This window comes from Schistocerca serialis, chromosome 1, assembly GCF_023864345.2.
Source record: "Schistocerca serialis cubense isolate TAMUIC-IGC-003099 chromosome 1, iqSchSeri2.2, whole genome shotgun sequence".
NCBI lineage: Eukaryota > Metazoa > Arthropoda > Insecta > Orthoptera > Acrididae > Schistocerca > Schistocerca serialis.
In genome coordinates this window covers 946425822-946449241 of record NC_064638.1, presented here as the reverse complement: position 1 = coordinate 946449241, position 23420 = coordinate 946425822, and the positions used below count along the sequence as shown (strand labels likewise).

The 23420-nt window shown below is 44.4% G+C and overlaps 1 protein-coding gene across 1 annotated transcript in view; it reads right to left on the bottom strand.

Moving 5' to 3' along the window:
• LOC126412595 (venom serine protease-like) overlaps nt 1-23420 on the bottom strand; it is a 306758-nt gene that overhangs the window by 42629 nt on the left and 240709 nt on the right. Inside the window, exons 6-7 of the mRNA XM_050082261.1 lie at nt 22923-23071; nt 8128-8281 (exon numbers count right to left, since the gene is read on the bottom strand). Coding sequence (XP_049938218.1) covers nt 8128-8281; nt 22923-23071 — 303 coding nt within the window. The remainder of the gene's footprint in view (nt 1-8127; nt 8282-22922; nt 23072-23420) is intronic.

The following is a 23420-nucleotide window of genomic DNA, read 5'->3' as shown; positions in this document are numbered from 1 at the left end:
ACGACCGGGACATGTGGTGCGCTATTGTCGAGAAAGGCGGCGGATATTTGATGACGCCGGCGCCCGAAGACAACAGACCGATCTTAGCCGACGACAACTCTGGGACGACGAAGATGAACAAGAAGATGTGAGTGCAGGTCGACGTAGGTCACCATCGCCTCAAGCTAGCTGCTGGAGAGGACGCTCACCAACACGCCGATCAAGGTCTCCACGGCCGTTTAGTAGCTCGAGCCGATCACCTAACTGCCGCAACCTGGAAAACTAAAGGGTGCGACCTTCCTTGGAGGTGAGGCCGCCGAAGAGAAAAATCCTCCGCCGTCGATCACTACAAAAATGATAGTAAACTACATCGATATCCTCATGGATGGCCGACCAGCCCAAACTCTTGTGGACTCTGGAGCATCAAATTCAGTCATTTCGGAGAAGTACCGTCGCCAGTTGTAGAAAACGGTATTCGTCGACAACAAAACATCTGCTGAAGGTGGCTAATGGAAAATATGTAGAACCTACAGGAAGATGTGTCGTTCATGTGGGTATAAGTGGCCATATACAGCATATACTCGTCTTACAAGAGTGTAGTCATGACGTCACTCTCGGATGGGACTTTTTGAAAGCTTCTCAGGCAATTATAGATTGTAGTCGCCCGAAGATTATGCTAGACGAGATGAGGTACTGTGAACAGAAAGATGCACATCCGAGTGTGTGGAGACTACGTATGCTGGATGAAGTGATCATTCCTGCAGTCAGCGCTAGAAAGGTGACTGTCATGTGACATGCCACGCATCAACCCATGGATCTTGTAGTTAAATGTAAGAGAAGCATACCACTGAAGAATAACTTGGTCATCCCAGCCTCTGTCGTCTAGTTTAAGGACGGATTCGGTGAATTGTGGATAGTTAACTGTCGCCAAGAACCGCAGATACTTCCAAGACGCATGCGCGTAGCAAACGCTGAGCTATTAATTACAGAACAGCCGAGCATCATAGAAACCTCCCATGCCGAGTCTGTGGGCGAAATTAGCGCTACCTCTACGAGACAAGATCCTCTAGCCCGACTATCACCAGATATCACTAAGCAACAACAGAAGAAGCTACTTGTTATTCTTCAAAAGTTCTCTCAACGCTTCAATCTACAGGTGAAGAGCAAATAAGACGGCGAAGCACCAGATTAGCTCTGGAGACCATCAACCAATAAGCTAGAGAGCATACCGTGTGTCAGCAACGGAACGTCGAATAAAATGCTACGAGGTAGAGAAAATGATGAAGAATGACATCATTCAGCCTTCGCAGAGCGCATGGTTCAAATGGCTCTGAGCACTATGGGACTCAACTGCTGTGGTTATCAGTCCCCTAGAACTTAGAACTACTTAAACCTAACTAACCTAAGGACATCACACACACCCATGCCCGAGGCAGGATTCGAACCTGCGACCGTAGCAGCAGCGCGGCTCCGGACTGGATCGCCTAGAACCGCACGGCCACCGCGGCCGGCCAGAGCGCATGGTCGTCACCAGTGGTTCTCGTCAGGAAGAAGGATGGCACTTGGCGCTGTGTTGATTATAGGAAGCTTAATAAGATAACTAAAAAGGACGTTTACCCTCTTCCACGAATTGACAAGACACTAGATTGTCTGAACGGGGCTAAGTTTTTCTCAACCATGGACATGTACTCGGGATACTGGCAAACGAAGTAGACGAGGCTGATAGTGAGAAAACTGCATTCATCACCCCTGAGCGCCTGTATGAGTTTAAGGTAATGCCGTTTGGTTTGTGTAATTCACCAGCAACTTTTGAATGGATGATGGATAAGCTTCGAAGTGGACGATGTGTCTTTGTTATTTAGATGCCACTATAGTGTTCTCAGAGACATTTGATGAACACATAAAAAGACTGAGGGCCGTTCTTAAGTGTTTCCAACAAGGCGGACTGAAACTTAATCAAAGAAAGTGTCTCTTTGGAGCAAAAGAAATCAAAATATTTGGACACCTTCTGTCAAACGAAGGTGTGCGGCCAGACCCAGAAAAGGTGAGGTCTGTAGCGGAATTTCCTATTCCTAAAAGTATTAGAGATGTGAAAAGCTTCCTCGGATTATGTTCTTATTACTGTCATTTTATCAAAGACTTTTGTATCAAAGCCAGGCCATTCCAAGAGTTGTTAAAAGCCGATGCTAAATTTATTTCGGGTGGTGCTCAACAAGAGTCTTTCGATGTGGTGCGAAAAGCTTTGACGACTGACCCTGTATTTGGTCTGCATGATGAGAGAGCACCTACAGAACTACACACAGATGCCAGCTGATATGGGATCGGTGTTGTTCTGGTGCAAATTTCGGATGTAAAAGAGAAGCTTATGCTTCTAGGACACTTACAAAAGCTGAGAGAAGGATCCATCTGGACGACTCGCCAGGTGGGCACTACGTCTTCAAGAGTATGACATAACCATAGAGTACAAAAGTGGAAGAAAACACCAAGATGCCGACTGTCTCTCAAGAAACCCTGTGCAAGACTATCAAGACTTTGATGAAGATAGTGACTGTCTCGCTGCACTCCAGGATCTCTCCGCTGAGCAGAAGAAGGACGCCAAGATATCTCAAATTATGCTTTCCTTAAATCGGTCAGAGGATGTGAAAGGACAATTTAAGGTAGTTAATGGATTACTTTGCAAGAAAAACTTTGATCCGTTTGGAAAGAAGTGGCTACCAGTGATACCTAATCACATGCGCTAAGATGCTCTACAGAAATTCCATGGCACATCTGAGGCTGGACATTTAGGATTTATTAAGACATACGATAGGATCCGTAAGAGATTTCTCTGCCCAGGCTTATTTATGAGTGCCCGTCACTAGATGTCGCACTGTCAAGAGTGTCAGAGGAGAAAGGCAGTTCCTCAGAAACCACCTGGCCGACTCATACCAATTCCACCAGCCGAAACGCCTTTCCAGCGTGTTAGGATTGACCACCTCGGACGATTTCCAACGTCTGCTAGTGGCAATAGATGGGTTATTGTTTGCACTGATTATCTGACATGCTATGCTATTACAAAAGCCGTGAAAACAGCCGAAGCTATCGAGATAGCCAAATTCATCGTGGAAGACATTGTATTAAAACAGGGTGCCCCAAGGCCGTTAATTACGAATCGAGGGAAAGTTTTTCAATCGAATCTTGTGACAGAGATAAACCGTCGGTGCAACAGTACTCATCACATGACGACTGTCTACCGTCTGCAAACCAACGGGCTTACTGAACGCCTTAATAAGACCCTGGCCGACATGCTATCAGTGTTCGTCATTGTTGAGCAGCGCAACTGGGATGAGGTGCTACCTTTCGTGACGTTTGCTTACAACACCGCCAAACAAGACACCACAGGATTTATTCCATTTTTCCTGGTGCTTGGCCGTGAGGCGTCGACGACGATGTTGTCTACCAGCCCGGTGACCTCGTCTGGATCTTCTCTCTTGGTCTCTCGGAGAAGCTCCTCAGGCACTACTTTGGACCTTATAAGGTTGTAAGACAGTTGTCTGTTGTTACTTATGAAGTTGAAGATTTCGACCCCGACATAAGATGACGAAAGATCAGAGATACGTTCCACATCCTTCAAATGAAGCCCTATAAGGATCCTGCAACCAAGAATAAATTCGAAGCTCCAGCGACAGGCAACAAGCGGAGAGGTGACGAAGAGCGTAGCGGCAAAGGAAGTTCTAAGAAAATCACCGCCGGGGCGAACATAAGTCATTTGGAGTTGGAGTATGCAGGAACGATGACTCGTTCCTGGACTAGGAGGACGTAACACAAAGACACTGTTCGTTTAAGGAGGGAGCAATGTCGCAGAAACAGTGGTGTGGTTGTTATGACACTAGACTGTTGCATGGAGGGTCGTACGTTCAAAACACATCTGTACTGTAAAATTTTAATTTGTATATTAGGTTCGCGTACATTCTATAAGTATCCACAAATGTCCAGAATCATTGTGCTGGAATGTTCTGTAAGTGAATATATAACGTATGTGTTCTGGCCGGAGGCAGTTTGCTCCGCGCTCTTGTATCTGCAAGTGCTGAATAAACCTTCGTTAAGAGAAGTTAGTATTCGTCATTCATCTAATTACACATTCTTCTACGTGACAATATCAGATCTCCGACATCGCTGCGGCTGGCAAAAGATCCTGCAAGAATGGGACCAACGACTAATGAAAAGAATCATTCAGCGTGACGGAAATACAATCCTTCCGCAAATTGCTGCAGATTCAATGCTGGTCCGTCAAGTGTCAGCACGTGAACTATTCAACGAAACAACATCGATATGGGCTTTCGGATGACCGCACGACACGAAGCTTTATGCCTTGCCTGGGCCCGTCAACACCGACATTGGACTGTTGATGACTGGAAACATGTTGCCTGGTCGGACGATTCTCGTATCAAATTGTATCGAGCGGATGGAGATCTACAGGTATGGAGACAACCTCATGAATCCATGGACCCTCCATGTCAGCAAGGGACTGTTCAATCTGGTGGAAGCATGTGTAGTTGGAGTGATATGGAATCCCTGATACGTCTAGATACGACTGTGACAGATACGTAAGCATCCTGTCTGATCACCTGCATCCATTCATGTTCATTGCGCATTCCGACGGACTTGGGCAATTCCTCCAGGACAATATGACACCCCACACGTCCAGAATTGCTACAGAGCGGCTCTAGGAACACTCTTCTGAGTTTAAACATTTCCGCTGGCCACCAAATTCCCCAGACATGAGCGTTATTGAGCATACTTGGGATGGCTTGCAAAGTGCTGCTCGGAAGAGATTTCCACCCCCTCGCATTGTGGACAACCCTGCAGGATTCACGGTGTCAGTTCTCTCCAGGACTAAAGATACTTCAGACATTAGTCGAGTCCATGCCACGCCATGTTGTGCGAGTTCTGCGTGCTCGCGGGGGCCTCATACGATATTAGGCAGGGCGAACCAGTTTTTTTTTTTTTTTTGCTCTTTAGTGTAATTAATGAATAAATTACACTGTTCAGTGCAGCTATCCATGCTGTGCCGCTACTTTATGACAAAACCATATAGAATGAGAAAGCTTGAATTCAACTATATAAGCAAGGTTTTCTAAACTGTATACCGAAGTTTTAAACGTTAATGTATAGCAGTAGGGAATATGTACTAATTAGCATAAAAATTTTACCCTGAACCCACAGTTTATGTTGAACATCACAGTATTGTACTAGGCACAGTCCGTTGAACTGATTTACCTAGCCAGTTACTACATGGACTCAAAACCATCACAGTGCAACATGGCGTTTTCACGTAACAAATAAGATCCAGATATGAAAGAAGGAATAAACAACAGAAGAAACCCTATAACTGTACGAGAATATTTCTCATCAATTGTTACTGCATCGCTCGGAGAGTTTGCTGCAGCTGATGAGAACCCTTTGCTGACTGGAAATCACAGTCCGTATGGACTGACACAGAACATACCCAGCAATGACAAATACTATCTCCACGAAGTACAAGCGCTGCATTTATTCTACTTCTAGGTACCTGTTATTGTTTACCCATTACATAATACAAATTTCGAGTTACCGTAAAATTGTCACTTTTGTGAGATGTTTATATTCACACAAGTTCAAATGGTTCAAATGGCTCTGAGCACTATGGGACATAACTTCTGTGGTCATCAGTCCCCTAGAACTTAGAACTACTTAAACCTAACTAACCTAAGGACATCACACACACCCATGCCCGAGGCAGGATTCGAACCTGCGACCGTAGCAGTCGCGCGGTTCCGGACTGAGCGCCTTAACCGCGAGACCACCGCGGCCGGCTTCACACAAATGAAATCAACTACATGGTCCAGTCAGATTAATGTGATCACAACCTAAGTTCACTGTCATCGTGCAATAACCATTCACTGGCAGCACTAGCAGTGGAGAGTACGTAAAGCATGCCAGATGGACACAAAAAACGGTGCAGTCGTTATCGTAATGCAGAAATGGAGCGATTTATTTGACGTCCAAAATGGCATGATCATTGGCTTTTAGGCCAAGGGTGGAAGCAATTCCGGATCGGCTAGGTTTGTAAACAGACTGCATGCTGCCATGGTAAAAGTATACCAAGCATGGCAAAATGGCGCTATCCAAAACTGGCGCCTAGACAACTTTGGTGCACCATGGGCCGTAGATGTCGGGGCTGTACGACAACTGCAGAGATGTTCATGGTTGGACAGATGTGCTACTGTTCAGCAACTGGCCACACAGAGGAAACAAAGGGCTACCAACAGTGTTTCCTCAATGACCATTCAGCAAATGTTACTGGATATGGGTCTTCACAGCAGACGCTTCGTTCATGCTCCCACACTGACTGCTGTTGCTCAGTGACCAAAGCTGGAACAATTTGCACGCCATTACCGCCATTGGACATCCACTGAGTGGCGACAGGTAGCTTTTTCGGATGAATCATGTTTTATGCTCCATCAGACAGATGGAGTTGACGTCTATGACCCTGCAACAATCGTTGTAAGGATCTAGGCCGGAGGAGGGAGTGTTATGGTCTGGGGAATGTTTCCATGGCAGTCTCTGTATGATCTCGTCATTCTGGTAGGCACAACAGATCAACATAAGTATGCATCTATCCTTGGGGACCACGTCCACCTATACATTGTGTATTTCTTGGAATGATGACATCTACCTGCAGAACAATACAATGTGTGACACAGATAGCAGTGTATGTGCAGGGTTCTAAGAGCACCAAGATGAGTCTACCATACTGTTCTGGCCACCAAAATTCCCGGATTTAAACTCAATCGAGAACCTTTGGGACCAACTTGATAGGGCTGTTTGTACCGTGGATCCTCAGCCGATAACCATAGCGCAGCTGGCAATAGCAGTGGAGTCAGCACGACTTCACATCCCTGTCGGTACCTTCCAGCACCTCACTGAGTCTCTTCCTGCACATTTGCACTGCAAAAGGCTTTTGACAGGTGGCCACATTAATGTGATTGGATAGGGTAGGACAAAAAATCAGTCATCATTAGGAGATACTATGCTGATACCGTGTAACAGTACCTTTATCCTTGCTAACAACCTCAATGTGGCAAGGAAGAGAGTCCAGAAGTTTCTTAAACTACCCCACAATCACCTGAAGCCACTGATTGATGGTTAGATCCTGTAAAGCTACCAAAGTATGGGGATGTTGACTGCTATGTTTAACCTGCTGTTCCAAATAGTCCCAGATATTTCCTGTGGGATTAAGATTATGTGATTTAGCGAGCCAGTCGAGGTGTGATAGAGTGTTAGAGTGTTTATCAAGCCAGGAAAGTATGTGTGCATCCCTCTAAATGTGACTGTCGTTTTCTTGAAAGACAAGAATGTCCACAGCACACTCATCATGCAGATGTAGAAGAAAGAACATCATTTGGTCATCAATAAAGTAAAAATATACATTCTGATTCATGTTAACAGTAACCTCAATGATTGGACCAAAGTTATGACACGAAAAACACCCTCAATACACCAAAGAACCGTCTCTGGACGAAGCTACATCCTCCATGCACAGCAGGTTAAAATCTCCATTGGGCCGTTGGTGCAATCGACTTCTTGCATTGTTTGAAAGGTGCAAAATTGTGACTTGTCGGACCACACTACACGTCTTCAGACAGCTACTGTCCAATTTTAGTTTCGTATGACCCTCTTAAGACATGCAGGTTTATGTGTCACTGTGAAGAATGGCATTTCACGAGGTTCAAACAGGAGAGCACCTTTCTACCATTCTGTCACATCCTCACGTTGACCCATTTTACTGCAGTCATTCTATACAAGCAACAGACACATACACACCAGGTCGCTGCTCCTTTCTGCCATTCTGTTATGTCTTGACCCATTTTACTGTGCTCATTCTATACGGTAAGCAGGCACGAACAATCGTATCACTGCTATGGCTATAGTAAGCAGTGTAGGGTAATGTGTCCTCTCGCCACTAATTCTACAGCATGTAAAGCATTCCAAAGAGAACAGTGTGCCCTTTTAAGAGGTTTGCTGATATTTTGTACCATGGAAATCTGATATTTTGCAAGTGGCTTCGTTACACATGTTTTCCTCCCAGAGGTAATAATAGTAACCAATTGACGATAAAAATGTTACCTTGCGTGACCTGGGCGATCCACTGGAGGTAGGCAGTGACCCTTGTGTTGGTAGCTGGGGAGACAGCACAGGAGGACCCAAAGCTGATGATGCCCACCAACTGCAGCCGCATGCTGTATGGATCCTGCCACAGCAGGGGGCCACCAGAGTCACTCTGTAACATCACACGTCCACGTTACGTCAAACAACATTATAGTATCACAGCAAACATCTTTAATCTGCTCTTTTAAATTTTTTAATGGCTATTGGCAAACTGTTCCTTAGGTTGCTTTTAACACTACTGTTCACCCATCTACGCCTCCAATTACATTGCTATCATCATAATCGTCATCATCATCTAAATATCATCATCATTTGCTAGACTCTAGAGATTACAAGAAATTGTGGAAAGCAGAATAACATACGATTTGATTATTGGTTCTAAGTAATGGTTCTACAATGACGGAGAAAAAGTCGTTATTCTGAAAGGTATTCTCCCTTCTTACAATCTGTTCATGTCTAAGAGCCATCTTTCTTTGTTTTCTTTTATTCTATCTTCCATTTTAAAAAAAACTGGAATCTGAAGAAAACAGACTCCACCCCTGCGCAGCAATGTCTGGAAATCAGACACATCTATGTAGTACCTGTAGAAATACTGCACTCTGCCCACAGTGGACAGAAACTATCTCTGCTTGAAATAGAGGAAACGACAGTGTACTAAAGGAACCATCCTGAACAGCTACAGAATGAACTACCAGAATTCAGTTAGGCATTCCTTCCACTTCTTGATACTACTTAAGCAGCTCCACGCCGGGCTGTGAAGGGTCAAAGGATGTCTAAGGGATGTCTGCCTACTGCTGTATTATAGTCTGCTTGCGACGTCATCCGGATGCGGTATGGAGTAGAACACCGCATCCGCGTGGCGTGTCCACGTGAGTAGCGTTCGTCTGTGTCACTCGCTGTGCACGCGCACGGGGAACCACGCGGTCGGCCCTCACTCACCGAGTGATTCGTAGCTGCCTCGGGTTGTGGCCTACACAACTTCGTCAGAACGTAGCGGCACAAATAGGACCGATAAGCGAAAGAATGCATTTAGAATTTCTATTTACCTGTCATTTCTCCATGTTTTATATGGAGAAAGTATGCTGAGTACCTGAGATACACCATACTATAGCGAAAACTAAATAGATAATCGAATATTGAAGGTCATTGTTTTAGTTGCGGAATTTTATGTTTGTGCAAAAGAATAGCTGATGAAATGATGCTCCCTTTCAGGCAGTTGCTAAAATTGCACTGACATTGAGACGTATTTTGAACAGAACAAACTAAAAAGATTTACGTTGAGGAGCGTGATAACAGACTAATTGTCAACTGTGTTTGTAATTGACAAAAAAACTTCAATCAAGTTACACCGTCGGCTTTCGTGAACAAATCGAGCGAAGAGAAAGGAAGCATAAATTTTCGTGATGAGAAGAGAAGTATGTCACTCGAATGAATTTCTGTTTGGATAATTATTCGAATAAGTAGATCATTCAAACAAATTTATTTGCCAATAAATTATTTGTAACTTAAATAATGAATAACATATAATGCCACCATATTTGCTTTGCTTACTTCTTGTACAGAATTAGTATTTGTTCCCTTGACGCAATGCGGTTTCTGTTTGGTAAATAATTATGGACAGCAGTACAGTAAATCGTTGGTAAGACATTGCTGCAATAATTGCAGTTGGTGCATAAAGGCGAGAATCGTCCTCTGACACTTTAACTATACGAAAGTTGCAAGTGTTCTGCAATATTATGAAGTCTTTTTTAAGTACTCGAACCCAACGTCTCTTCAGAAAGTTTTGGATCCCAAAGCTCTATGTACCGGGCGATCAAAAAGTCAGTAAAAATTGGAAAACTTAATAAACCACAGAATAATGTAGATAGAGAGGTAAAAATTGACACACATGCTTGGAATGACATGGGATTTTATTAGAACCAAAAATAACAAAGTTCACAAAATGACCGACAGATGGCGCTGGGCAGCAAAACATCAGTGACTGCGCATGACAATCGTGTATCAAAGGACCTGTAAAGAGAGAGACAATCAGTTGCGCCAGCAGTCGCAGCATGTTGACGTTACCTGAAAAGGCGCTTTTAGTGAAGGTGTATTATCAAACGGGAAATGTGCTAGTTCAGCGTTACGATCCTATCGCCATAGGAAGGGGATTCGAACGGATAAAGGTCCGTTAACAAATGCAGCTGAATGATTTCGAAGTTCAACGCCACGGATTGTTTAGACGATAGACTCCGAAGTGGCCGACCGAGCACAAGGCGTAATGCTGCTGAGACAGCTCAGGAAGAAATGGAGACTGTAGCGGGTTCGTCTATACACGGGGAAGTCAGCGCTCGTGCAGTCGCACGTCGCACCGGCATTCAATACACTACTGTTTGGTTGGCACTGAGGCGTACCCTCCGATGCTATCCGTACAAAATCCATCGGCATCATGAACTGTTACCTGACGATTTAGTGAAGCGGAGGGCATTTGCCGTGTGGGCGTTTCGAAAGATGGCGGAAGATGACGATTGGTTGAGTAACGTGTTGTGGACCGACGAAGCTCATTTCATGTTCCGAGGGTCTGTCAACGCCCACAACTGCATAATTTGGGCTACCGAAAATCCCAGAAGTGTCGTGGAAACTCCATTTCACGACGAGAAAGTCACTGTATGGGTTGGATTTACCACATCTTCCGTTATCGGGCCTTTTTTCTTCGAGGAAATGCGTGATTCTGGTTTTGTATCTGCTACCGTGATGGGTGAGAGGTACGCCGATATGTTACAGAATCGCATCATCCCCAGCCTGGCCGATAAACACCTGCTGGAACGTACGATGTTTATGCAGGATGGCGCTCCACCCCATATTACTAGACGCGTGAAAGATCTCTTGCGCGCGTCGTTTGGTGATGATCGTGTGCTCAGCCGCCACTTTCGTCATACTTGGCCTCCCAGGTCCCCAGACCTCAGTTCATGCCATTGTTGGCTTTGGGGTTACCTGAAGTTGCAAGTGTATCATGATCGACTGACATCTCTAGGGATGCTGAAAGACAACATCCGACGCCAATGCCTCACCATAACTCCGGACATGCTTTACAGTGCTGTTCACAACATTATTCCTCAACTACAGCTATTGTTGAGGAATGATGGTGGACATATTGAGCATTTCCTGTAAAGAACATCATCTTTGCTTTGTCTTACTTTGTTATGCTAATTATTGCTATTCTGATAAGATGAAGCGCCATCTGTCGGACATTTTTTGAACTTTTGTATTTTTTTGGTTCTAATAAAACGCTATGTCATTCCAAGCATGTGTGTCAATTTGTACCTCTCTATCTGCATTATTCCGTGATTTATTCAGTTTTCAAATTTATACTGACTTTTTGATCACCCGGTAATCGCACAGACACCTGTTTGGACCGAAAAATATTCCCTATTCCAACGGCAAGCTTACTCAAAGTTAACTGTAAGGGAAACACTATGGATGATTTTAGACGTCTAGTAGCTTTCCGTAAAGGTTTTATGAGACATTAGGTTACAAGTCTGGTGATGTTAGTCATTAGGAATTACTGTGTTCTTGCTTTGTTCACTCATTTGGTAGCACTACAAACACGAACGAATTGCGCAGTTGTATCAAGGAGACACGAATACGCGCTGCTGATAACAAACCAAGAAAGGTGTTGAACATACGAGTTTTGTCGGCTGCAGTCTCATCGTTGGCTGCTGACGCGTAGAGTTCTTGTGCATGTTGGCAGTGGTAAGGGCAGGACAGGCAGGTGCAGAAACAGTTGAATGGGGCTGAGGCGATAGTGTAAAAGAGCTGTAAAGCACTAGGCTACTCTTTTGCAACAGCGAGGCTGGTGCAGACCACACAACAGTGACGGTGTCACGCAGTACGTGCACTGGGCAGTTGTGGTTTCCGAGCTGCGGCAACCATCAGAACACGTCGGACTGCACGGCAGCCAGTTGACTGCGCGCCCAGTTGTGAGCAGCGTGTCTCGGTGGAGAACGCATGTGGCTGCCTTCAGTGTCCGCCCACTGGTGGAAGTAGGCAGACCTTGCTTGCATCCTAACACGAAATTCGCCATGACATTCGACAGCTTCTAGGATGGGAGAATTTCCAGTTCTGGAGGGATGTACAACATATCTCTAGATTATAGCCATCTCTTTATGGCACGTAATTTTGTAAAACTCGTCATGGCAATTGCAAGTTCTTCCCGAGCATCCGCTGGACGAAGAAAGGTTGTCCTTGTCGGTAGTTAAAGATTCTTTCGTTGTTTGTTAAATTCCTTCCTCTGTAAGGACGCATGTAATTTTCAGACAAACGAAACGTCTCGTCTCAGACAATGCCGTCCAGTGTTGGCACCGGGTAGTCCACTGTTTGATATGGGACCTTTCTCCGATATTCTTAAATCATTATTAAACGAATTTTTCACGCAAAGTTGAAAACAGATCAGTCACTATATTTTCCATATGGTTCAACATCTGTATGTAAATGAACTTATAATCCGCATCACATAAAGCAAGTCAAACAGCGGAAAAATAATCTTTATAATTACAATAAACTGAACCTGTATAACGTGGTTTTGCCTTTGTTAGGAGAAAAAAGGCATAACACATTCCACATCCATCTCGCTCGCGTGGTCGGTCACGACTGGCCGTCGTCATCTCGCTGCTCAGCACTGCAGCTACCCCAGCCAGACTGCCTAGTGCCTTTTAGCTCTTTAACTGCTAAGGCGTTCCGCCTCTAAGTATTTTTACGTTCGTTTGTTACGCTGTAAATAAAGTAAAGCTGTGCACAAATCGAAGTTTGATTTGAGCAGTGCAGTAGCGCCGGATTAGCCGAGCGGTCTAGGGCGCTGCAGTCATGGACTGTGCGGCTGGTCCCGGCGGAGGTTCGAGTCCTCTCTTGGGCATGGGTGTGTGTGTTCGTCCTTAGGATAATTTAGGTTAAGTAGTGTGTAAGCTTAGAGACTGATGACCTTAGCAGTTAAGTCCCATAACATTTCACACAGATTTGAACATTTGACCACTGCAGTGCTTTACTAAGCATAATGGTGTGTCCTTGACTTCCTCCCTCTTCGGAAAAGTTATATAGCCAATCGGAAGGGGCTTTACATTTCAACATGTACTCTGAAATACAGTGCAACATGACTTGGCATTATTGTCATTGTAATCGGTGAAAGACGCGATAGCCGGCCGGGGTGGCCGAGCGGTTCTAGGCCCTACAGTCTGGAACCTCGTGGCCTTTACAATCGCAGGTTCGAATCCTTCCTCGGGGCATGCGTATGTGTGATGTCCTTAGGTTAGTTAGGTTTAAGTAGTTCTAAGTTCTAGGGGACTGATGACCTCAGAAGTTAAGTCCCATAGTGCTCAGAGCCATTTTGAAAGAAGCGATAAATAACAGAGGAAATTGTAGGACCAACAGGGCATGGAACCTTAAGGCTTTAGTTATGTAGTCTGAAATTCAAGCCACTGAATTTAAGGCACTTCTAGACGAACTATTTTTATAGACGAATACAGAAGTGCATTACATGTGTACTGTGGAGGATACATATGGGGGCGCGCGCCCCCGCCCGCATTGCCTCCCGCGACGCCTCCGCCAGACAGCCAGCACGCTATTTGTTCGTTCCTTTCGTCAGTCGACTCGACTAAATCGGGTTATCGAGTAGCTTAACTTTCCCATGTAGCACGCGCGTCCGCTTCATCGTATTTTATACGTTTCTCTCTGGCACATATGTAGCTAACACATACCCACGAGAAAAGTCGCGGCCATTCTAGTGATATCGATACGTTATTACGTAACGTTAGCGACAGCCCCGGACGGTGCACAAGTCCCGCCCAATCACCCCCCTCCATACCAATCCATATCCTAAGCTCCGTCCATGGTCTACCGCATGTTCCAACATCAAAGTTTTTCGTATCACAGATGTGCCAGTCATAACAAGGGAGAAAATCTGTAGTTAGTACGAAATACAGTTTTTCCGGTACCATTGTGAAAAGAATTAGAAATATGTTCATTGAATATGCGAGTTGAAAAAAACATCAATAAGAAAGAAAAATAAAAATGGTATCCACACTGTCTTTTTTATTTCATGAGCTTTCATCTGCACTATATCAAGAAATCTGATATTTGTTAACTGCAGTAGTGTAAGAAATTGTGTTGGGAAATATTAATTGATAATATCGCCAAGGATGCTGCCCATTATCTCGATTGTCTAAAGTCAATGTTGTGCATAAACAAGGCAAAGTCGATGTCTTGGTTTGTTTCTGATTACCCCATTAAGACTAAAGAATGTAAGAGTAGGATAATGTAGAAATGCGTAATGCAAGCAGTCAGATATTTATACAGTGACATTCTTCATTAATATTTGCCTGTGTAATGGGTGAATGTTTACTTGTAAACTCTTATGACTGCTTGCTTATAGCAGACATGAGATGACTTTGAGTTCTTCTTCAGTGTTTGAGAGCTTTAGAGCTGCCTATTGTTAAACATATGTACATAATTTCGTCAGTGTCATTGCAACACATGTTATCGTACTTTAATGTCTGTTAGATATCAGTTTTGACAGCAGTTGGCCACAGCAGTCAAGATTAGGTACCTTGTGTATGATAACTTTATTGAGAGTGCATATTTATGTTTCATTTTGACTGTATTACACAAACTGCTAAGAAGTACTAACAGCACAACAATGCTAGTATGAGCAACCGCGGTGAAACAAAAAACGACGAACAAAAACACGACAGCGACGAGAATGACCAAAGATCATTATGATGCGCTCTTGGTTGGTGTGGCGGGGGGTAGGTGTGGAGGGGGTAAATGGGCGGGGCTTGTGCAAATGTCCGGGGCTGTCGCTAACGTTTCCTTACGTTATTCTGTCTAGCATTTGTTCGAGAAAAGTCGCGAATATTCTACTGTTTTCTTGTACAGAGAACCTTCGATACTCAGCGTCATAAATACGGACTATTCGCCGAATAGGACGCTAGTTATATTCAGAAACAGAAATATTAAAACTGAAGAATAAATAAGTAAAAAGTCCTAGTTGTAGCAAGTGCAAGTGTGAAGATTAGTCAAGAGTTAGAGTGATCAGTTGATTGTGAAGTATTAATAATAGTAATTCATAGTAATTTCTCAGTAAAAATATTGTTACGAGATTCGTAACAATATTTTTACTAATACGAGACCCGTAACAATATTTTTAATAATAACGTAACAATTGATGCTTATATCTCCAGTAATAGTGACTTCCGAGAAGATTCCTAAAAACGCATTGTCTTGTATATGTGTATTATCAGTTAAAATAAAACTTTCTTAAACTTTGCATGTAGCTTGATTATTTTTTATTACGGTAAAAGTAAAGGTAGCTCACGATATCTTTAGCGCCCCCTCCTTGAGTTTTTTCTGTGTCCGCCACTGCATGTGTAGAACGTATTTTCTTTGGTGTCGCAACGGTAAATTTCCGAAAATCAAAGAAAGTTTCTGGTGAGATGATTGAAAAAAAGAGTTGACCTGAAAAATAATTTAAAAGGAACAAAAATGACAAAGAATTGGAACAACAAACGGCACTGGATTTAAAATTTTTCCATTATTCTGATCACTTTTTACTCACAGATGATGAATAATTGTTTTTATTCGTGTAAGTGATAATGTTTCGAATAATATTCGTTAATCGTGAATAAAAAATAATAATTTTTTTCTTTATACGTTATTCGTGATTTGTATAAATTACGCCCAAGTCTAGTGTTACGCGAAGCGCATCGCACATGCGCACACACACAGAAAATTCGCAGCCTATGTGGAAGTGAGGGCAGGCGCGTGAAATACGCGTGGCTGCGAGAAGGCCCCTTCCGGTTCTGCCAGCGGCGTGGCCGAGGGTACACTGATCAGCCAGAACATTATGAATACTTATCTAATAACCGGTATGTCCACCTTAGACTCGGATAACAGCGGTGGCACATCGTGGCATGGAAGCAATAAGGCCTTGGTAGGTCGCTGGAGGAGGTTGAATCCACATCCACACGTCACCCAATTCCCGTAAATTCTGGATAGGGTGGGAGAGGGGCAATGAGCTCTGACGCCACGTTCCCAGATGTTTTCGATCGATCGGGTTAGATCTGGCGATTTGGGGGGCCAGCGCATCAAATGGAACTCGCTACTGTGTTCCTCGAACCACTCCATCGCACTCCTCGTCTTGTGAAATGGCGCATTATCTTGTTGAAAAATGCCACTGCCGTCGGGAAACATGATCGTGGTCTGCAATCAGTGTACGATACTCCTTGGCTGTCATGGTGCCTTGCACGTGTTCCACTGGACTCATGGTTGCCCATGTGAACGTTTCCCAGAGCATAAAGCAGCCGCCACCAGCTTCTCTCCGTCCCGCAGTGTAGATGTCAAGGAACTGTTCCCCTGGAAGACGACGGATTCGCGACCTCCCGTCAGCATGATGAAGAAGGTGTCGGGATTCATCAGCCCATGAAACACTCTGCCACTGCGCCAACATCCAGTGCCGTTGGTCACATGCTCCTTTCAATCTGGTCTTGCGGTTCAAGGCGCTGCAGTCCGGAACCGCGGGACTGCTACGGTCGCAGGTTCGAATCCTGCCTCGGGCATGGATGTGTGTGATGTCATTGGGTTAGTTAGGTTTAAGTAGTTCTAAGTTCTAGGGGACTGATGACCTAAGATGTTAAGTCCCATAGTGCTCAGAGCCATTTGAACCATTTGATCCTTTCAATCACAGTTGCAGATTTTGTTGTGTAAACATCGGTACATGCATGTGTCGTCGGCTGCGGAGGTCCACCGTTATGGGTGTTCGGTGCACTATGTGTTCAGACTCACTTGTACTCTGCCGAGAATTAAAGTCTGGTGCCAGTTACGCCACAGTTCGCCGTCTGTCCTGTTTTTCCAGTCTGCCCAGCCTACGACGTCCGACATCTGAACTGAGGGGAGGCCGTCTAACCCCACTACGTTTGGACACGATTTCACCTTGGTTTCGCTATGTGTTGAAGACACTCACCACAATACTCCTCGACACAAATCGTGCAGTAGCCTCCGGGCTATCGCAATCCGCCGTCGGTCAAACTTAATCCCGCCAGGTGACGCGGCTATCTCCTGGAGGGGTTTATATCGATAGCAGGTCGGTGGTCATAATGTTCTGTTGATCAGTGCATATCAGCTAACGCGGCTGAAATTTGCATAGGTAATCTTCGCCAACTTCTGCAAACGTTCGCGAAGCGTATTCGCGCTCTCACTCGCACAGTGTAGGTGCGTGTGGACCATGCGGATTGGCCAGGGCTCTAATATGGAGGGTTATGTGGTCAGCACACCGCTCTACCGGCCGTTTTGCAGACTATCCAGACCGTGGAGCCGCTACTACTCGGTCGAGTAGCTCCACAGTTCACCTGACGAGGCCTAGTGCACCAGCTTCCAATCCTCACACTAAAGAGAAATCTTTAGCAGTACCGGTAATCTAATCCGAGTCGCAAATTAATGTTTTTAGTGTGATACTGGAGATTGCTTCTCTGTGGCAACATGATAGGAAACACTTTAACGTATCGTCTTGTGTGTTTGTATATGGTAACACACGTAGATCTTGGCTTACTGCCCTGAAGGCGGTTACTTGAGTCATGGATTTAACATTTGCATGCCAAGCTGGGCCTATCTGGGAGGAAAAGGCAGAGTCCTGAAAAAACCGTCGGGTAGGTTGGCTTGTGAAAGCTATATCCAGCAAAAATCAAATTAAGTATAATCATGTGATACTACAAAAAAATTTGAGCGCGTATTTTTCTTAGTATCAGTGAGACGAGCTCATCGACACTTGACAGCACTCTGCACGCTGAAAATCGGCGAAGTTATGGCATCTAACTAAGCACACCATTACACTAGTCAATAAATTAACACTGATGTAGCTACAGAGACACGCATACGTCAAACGATAGCTTGTACCAACAACTTCATCTGACCAAAGTATGTCGGCGACTCATTGAGCGGTTCTATTGCTTCAGCACCAATTAAAGGCAAGCAACACGCAAAGTCTGTCAGAACACTATAAGTAAGATGCCAACACTATGTAAACATACAAATTACCTATATTGCTTTTCAAAAGATCATAGATGTAAGATGCTCTCAAGAACTCGTGGTAAAATTTGAATGTAATTGAAATGGTGTTTAGTGAAAATGGCTGTAATTCAAAAGTGGTGTGAAAAATGTAAAGTTTGATAGTATCAAAGGAAAACGCATGAAAATCCACTTCAAAATAGAGTGTCATATTAATGAGTAGATAATATTGAGATAGCCGGCCGTTATGGCCGAGCGGTTCTTGGCGCTTCAGTCTGGAACCGCGCGACCGCTACTGTCACAGGTTCGAATCCTGCCTCGGGCATTGATGTGTGTGATGTCCTTAGGTTAGTTAGTTTTAAGTAGTTCTAAGTTCTAGGGGACTGATGACCTCAGATGTTAAGTCCCATAGTACTCAGAGCCATTCTTTGAACAATATTTAGATAATATTTCTTTCTTTGATGTATTTTTGATAGTTTTATCATTTTTACGATTGAAAGAGAACACGCAGATGTAAGGTCTCAAAATGACTGGTGTAGGAATACAACCTGTTATTGTAGGGTTAACATAACGATTGTCTAAATTTAAGTAAATGATGTTTTTCTAAATTTTACACTGGTCAGTTGAAGCAGTTCAATAGTAAGGAGGAAGTGATCGTATTTTAAAGCAGCGCTTTCTGCGCCTGAGGCTGAACTGTTTTCGCACTTGGATAATTACACAGCACACACTATCGGTGGCACCAGAGGTTCAGTTTTGGGATTTCGTAAAATTCGTGCAGTGTGAGATCGGCAGCAAAGCTCTATTTTTGAGCAGATTGTTGCATTGTTAAACTTTCAATTTTTGCGAATGCTGCTGTTTGACTCAAAGCATTGTGTGTGACTGCTAAAGTCTGGCATTTCTGCGAGAGACTTATTTCACGTAGACACCAGACTGGTAATGTCTGGGATTTTGTATTCTGAAGGTGTGATTTGGATTTGGTCACATTCACAGCTAGAGAATAAATACTGAACTTTAGTTTTATGCGATACTTGAACATCGCATGAATCAGGATTACTTTGTGGTTAATGTTAAACTGGCATCTTAGGTGAAGTTGTTCAATACGAGGCACAGAGCTCTGGCCCGCGACTACACAAGTTATTTTATACGGTGATATGAAACCTATGTTTGTTGGGCAGTTAGAATCTGTTTGTGTAATAAAAACTTGACATAATCAAACCAAACTACTACTTGTAGTCTTGCAGTGGGATGTAATTAATAACATTGTTTGGACAATCTTGCTTCTGACTGTACTATCAATGAATGAATTATGTTATTCAGTCAAGCTTGTCTTGCTGCGCCACCTTCAACTGCAAGTTGTGGGCTATCATTTGAAGGATACAGCCCAAGATCATTCATTTGCAGACTGCACGAATATACTGGTAAGAAGAGGGTAAATGCATGTGGGTGTGGTTCGAGCATACGTGAAAAGTGCCGAATTGCGTTTTTTCTGTGTTGAAATTTTCTTTTACTTAATTCATTCCTTCTTTGAAGTGCAAGTTATGTAAGAGAAGCGCCAAGCTCTAACTCTGCCTTACACGTCTGTTACTACAAATTCTCCCATCTTGAGATTTCTCAATTATTATTCTAATCTTTTTACATTACTTGTCTATTTATTAATCCCTTTTCTATTCTTATTAAGATATCGAACATCTTAAACTATTTGAAAATACAATGAGGTGACAAAGGTCATGGAATAGCGATACGGACATTTACATATGGCGATAGTATCGCGCACACAAGGTATAAAAAGTGCTGTGGATTGGCGGAGCTGTCATTTGTGCTCAGGTGATTCATGTGAAGAGGTTTTCGAGGTGATTATGACCGTACGACGGGAATTAACAGACTCTGAAAGCGTAATGGTAATTGGAGCTACACACATGGAACATTCCGTTTCGAAAATCGTTAGAAATTCAATATTTCGCGATCCACGAGTCAAATTTCAGGCATTACTGCTCTCCGTGGACAACATTGGCTGACGGCCTTCGTTTAAGGGGAGGCTTACTGTCTTTGGCCCGAAAAATGCATGTTCTTTGAGAATTTTTTCTCGGGATGTGTCATAGATATCAATGTCAAATTTGGTCAAAATGTTTATTGATATTTCCTCTACAAACTGGAATTTTTCGACCGGAAATGTCGAAGAGCAAAGGCGGAAGTGCCATTGGAACGAAACAAAATTTCGATGTAGATCTCCACGCGCAGTATGTCACAGGTCACAGGTCAGCCGGCTCGTCTGAAATCAAAACTGAGTTGACGTTAGCGAAGTATATTAGATTCTTTAGGAGTTGTACCTCGCTTAAGTTATTTTGACCATAGGAAACAAAATGGGGGCTATTTGAAAATAAACAGATGTTTTCATCGATTTTTCAACTCCGTGGGCCAAGTAAACATATTTGTAGTTGATGGATCGGAATAAAGGTAGTACAGCTCCTAGACAATTTAGTTAGCTTCGTCGGAAACAAAGAATCATGCCAATCGATTCAGTAGATTTGAAGTTACCATACCGCGCGATAAAAAAAAGTCATTTCGAGAAAAACGCGTTTGAAGTTTCGACTACATATAAATGCAATATTATGCAATGTACGTTACGTTCAATCTGCTGTTCCGGATCCATAAACTAGCCCTTCCTCTTCCTCATAGAGGGCGTTCTACTCGGTCTGGGCCATCCTGCGCTGCCCCAGAGCCGCTCGTACGGCCGGTGACAAGCGGTTTTCGGCCGCTTGAATCCGTTGGTCGTCCGAATGCTTGGCTGACTGCGTCGAATAGAGTCCCAGGGTGACGTCCATCGTTGTCATGGTCTTCAGAATTGCTGAATACCCTTCATTGAACCTGCTTACTGCCAGGAAAGTCGCAATCTCCACAGTCTTCGCACCAGAATGCAAATGCTTGGGGGCTAACTTCCAAACGCACGCGTTCAAAATTTCATTTGAATTTTGTGTGTTTCCCCCCCCCCCCCCCCCCAAGCACCGGTACAATAACTCGTCCTCCGAAAGAAAAAAACTGGTGCGTGGAAAAGGCCGATTTCAGGCAGGTGCATTTTTTTGTTCAACAGCGAATAACAAATATTTCCGTTCCGTATTAGGAAAAACCGTTTCAGGGGTGGATTCTAAACACTTTTAAGGATCCAAAAATGCAGTTTAAAAAAATCGATTTTTTGAACCAAAAGATACACTACTGGCCATTAAAATTGCTGCACCAAGAAGAAATGCACATGATAAACGGGTATTCATTGGACAAATATATTATACTACAACTGACATGTGACTAAATTTTCACGCAATGTGGGTGCGTAGGTCCTGAGAAATCAGTACCCAGAACAACCACCTCTGGCCTTAAAAACGGCCTTGATACGCCTGGGCATTGAGTCAAACAGAGCTTCGATGGCATATACAGGCACAGCTGCCCACCAGCTTCAACACGATACCACAGTTCATCAAGAGTAGTGACTGTCGTATTGTGACGAGCCAGTTGCTCGGCCACCATTGACCAGACGTTTTCAATTGGTGAGAGATCTGGAGAATGTGCTGGCTAGGATAGCAGTCGAACATTTTCTGCATCCAGAAAGACCCGTACAGGACCTGCAACAAGCGGTCGTGCATTGTCCTGCCGAAATGTAGGGTTTCGCAGGGATCGAATGAAGGGTGGAGCCACAGGTCGTAACACATCTGGAACGCAACGTCCACTGTTCAAAGTGCCGTGAATGCGAACAAGAGGTGAACGAGACGTGTAACCAATGGCACCCCATACCATCATGCCGGGTGATACACCAGTACGGCGACGACGAATACACGCTTCCAACGTGCGTTCACCGCGATGTCGCCAAACACGGATGCGACCGTTATGATGCTGTAAACAGAACCTGGATTCATCCGAAAAAATGACGTTTTGCCATTCGTGCACCCAGGTTCGTCGTTGAGTACACCATCGCAGGCGCTCCTGTCTATGATGCAGCGTCAAGAGTAACCGCAGCCATGGTCTCCGAGCTGACGGTCCATGGTGCTGCAAATGTCGTCGAACTGTTCATGTTTGTTGTCTTGCAAACGTCCTCATCTGTTGACTCAGGGATGGAGACGTGGCTGCACGATCCGTTACATCCATGCGAATAAGATGCCTGTCATCTCGACGGCTAGTGATACGAGACCGTTGGGATCCATCACGGCGTTCCGTATTACCCTCCTGAACCCACCGATTTCATATTTTGTTAACGGTCATTGGATCTCGACCAACTCGAGCAGCAATGTCGCGATACGATAAACCGCAATCGCGGTAGGCTACAACCCGACCTTTATCAAAGTCGGAAACATGATGGTACTCATTTCTCCTCCTTACACGAGGCATCTCAACAACGTTTCACCAGGCAACGCCCGTCAACTGCTGTTTGTGTATGAGAAATCAGTTGGAAACTTTGCTTATGTCAGCACGTTGTAGGTGTCGCCACCGGCGCAAACCTTGTGTGAATGCTCTGAAAAGCTAATCATTTGCATATCACAGCATCTTCTTCCTGTCGGTTAAATTTCGCGTCTGTAGCACGTCATCTTCGTGGTGTAGCAATTTTAATGGTCAGTAGTGTAGTAAACCTTCCCTTAACGACCGAGGTCTGACACATACGGGATCCCACCGCCTGAGGGTAGAGACTTTGTTGTGTCCCTGTTGTTCTGGAGAATCAGCTGCTGGTGAAGACAGCTCACCTGACAGGCATCGGTGCCGTTCCTGTAGGTACAGACGCGGTACTCTGCCGTGGCGGCGTTGGAGTCGCAGGCGGAGGGCGAGATCACCGTCAGGTTGGTCTCCATCAGCACATCGGACAGCGGCCCGCCGAAGCTCGTGGTTCCCCAGCCTGTGGGCAGCCAGTCAGTTCTGGATTCTACAATAACTTTGGTACATCTGAGCTATAAGTACACTATCTGATCAAAAGTATTCGGGGCATCTGTTAGTGGACATTAATGTAGGGTGTGTCCACCTTCTGCCTCCATGGCAGCTTGAAAGCTGCTGGGTACACTTTCAATGAGGTGTCTGAATGTCTGCGTAGCAATGGCAGCCATTCTCCCTCAAGAGCTGAAGCGAGAGAAGGTACTGATGTTGGACGCTGCAGTCTGGAACAAAGCCAACGTTTTAACTCTTTCCGTTAGATGCAGGTCGGGACTAAATCGGTTCTAGGAATGTTATTGTCCACAAACCATTACCTC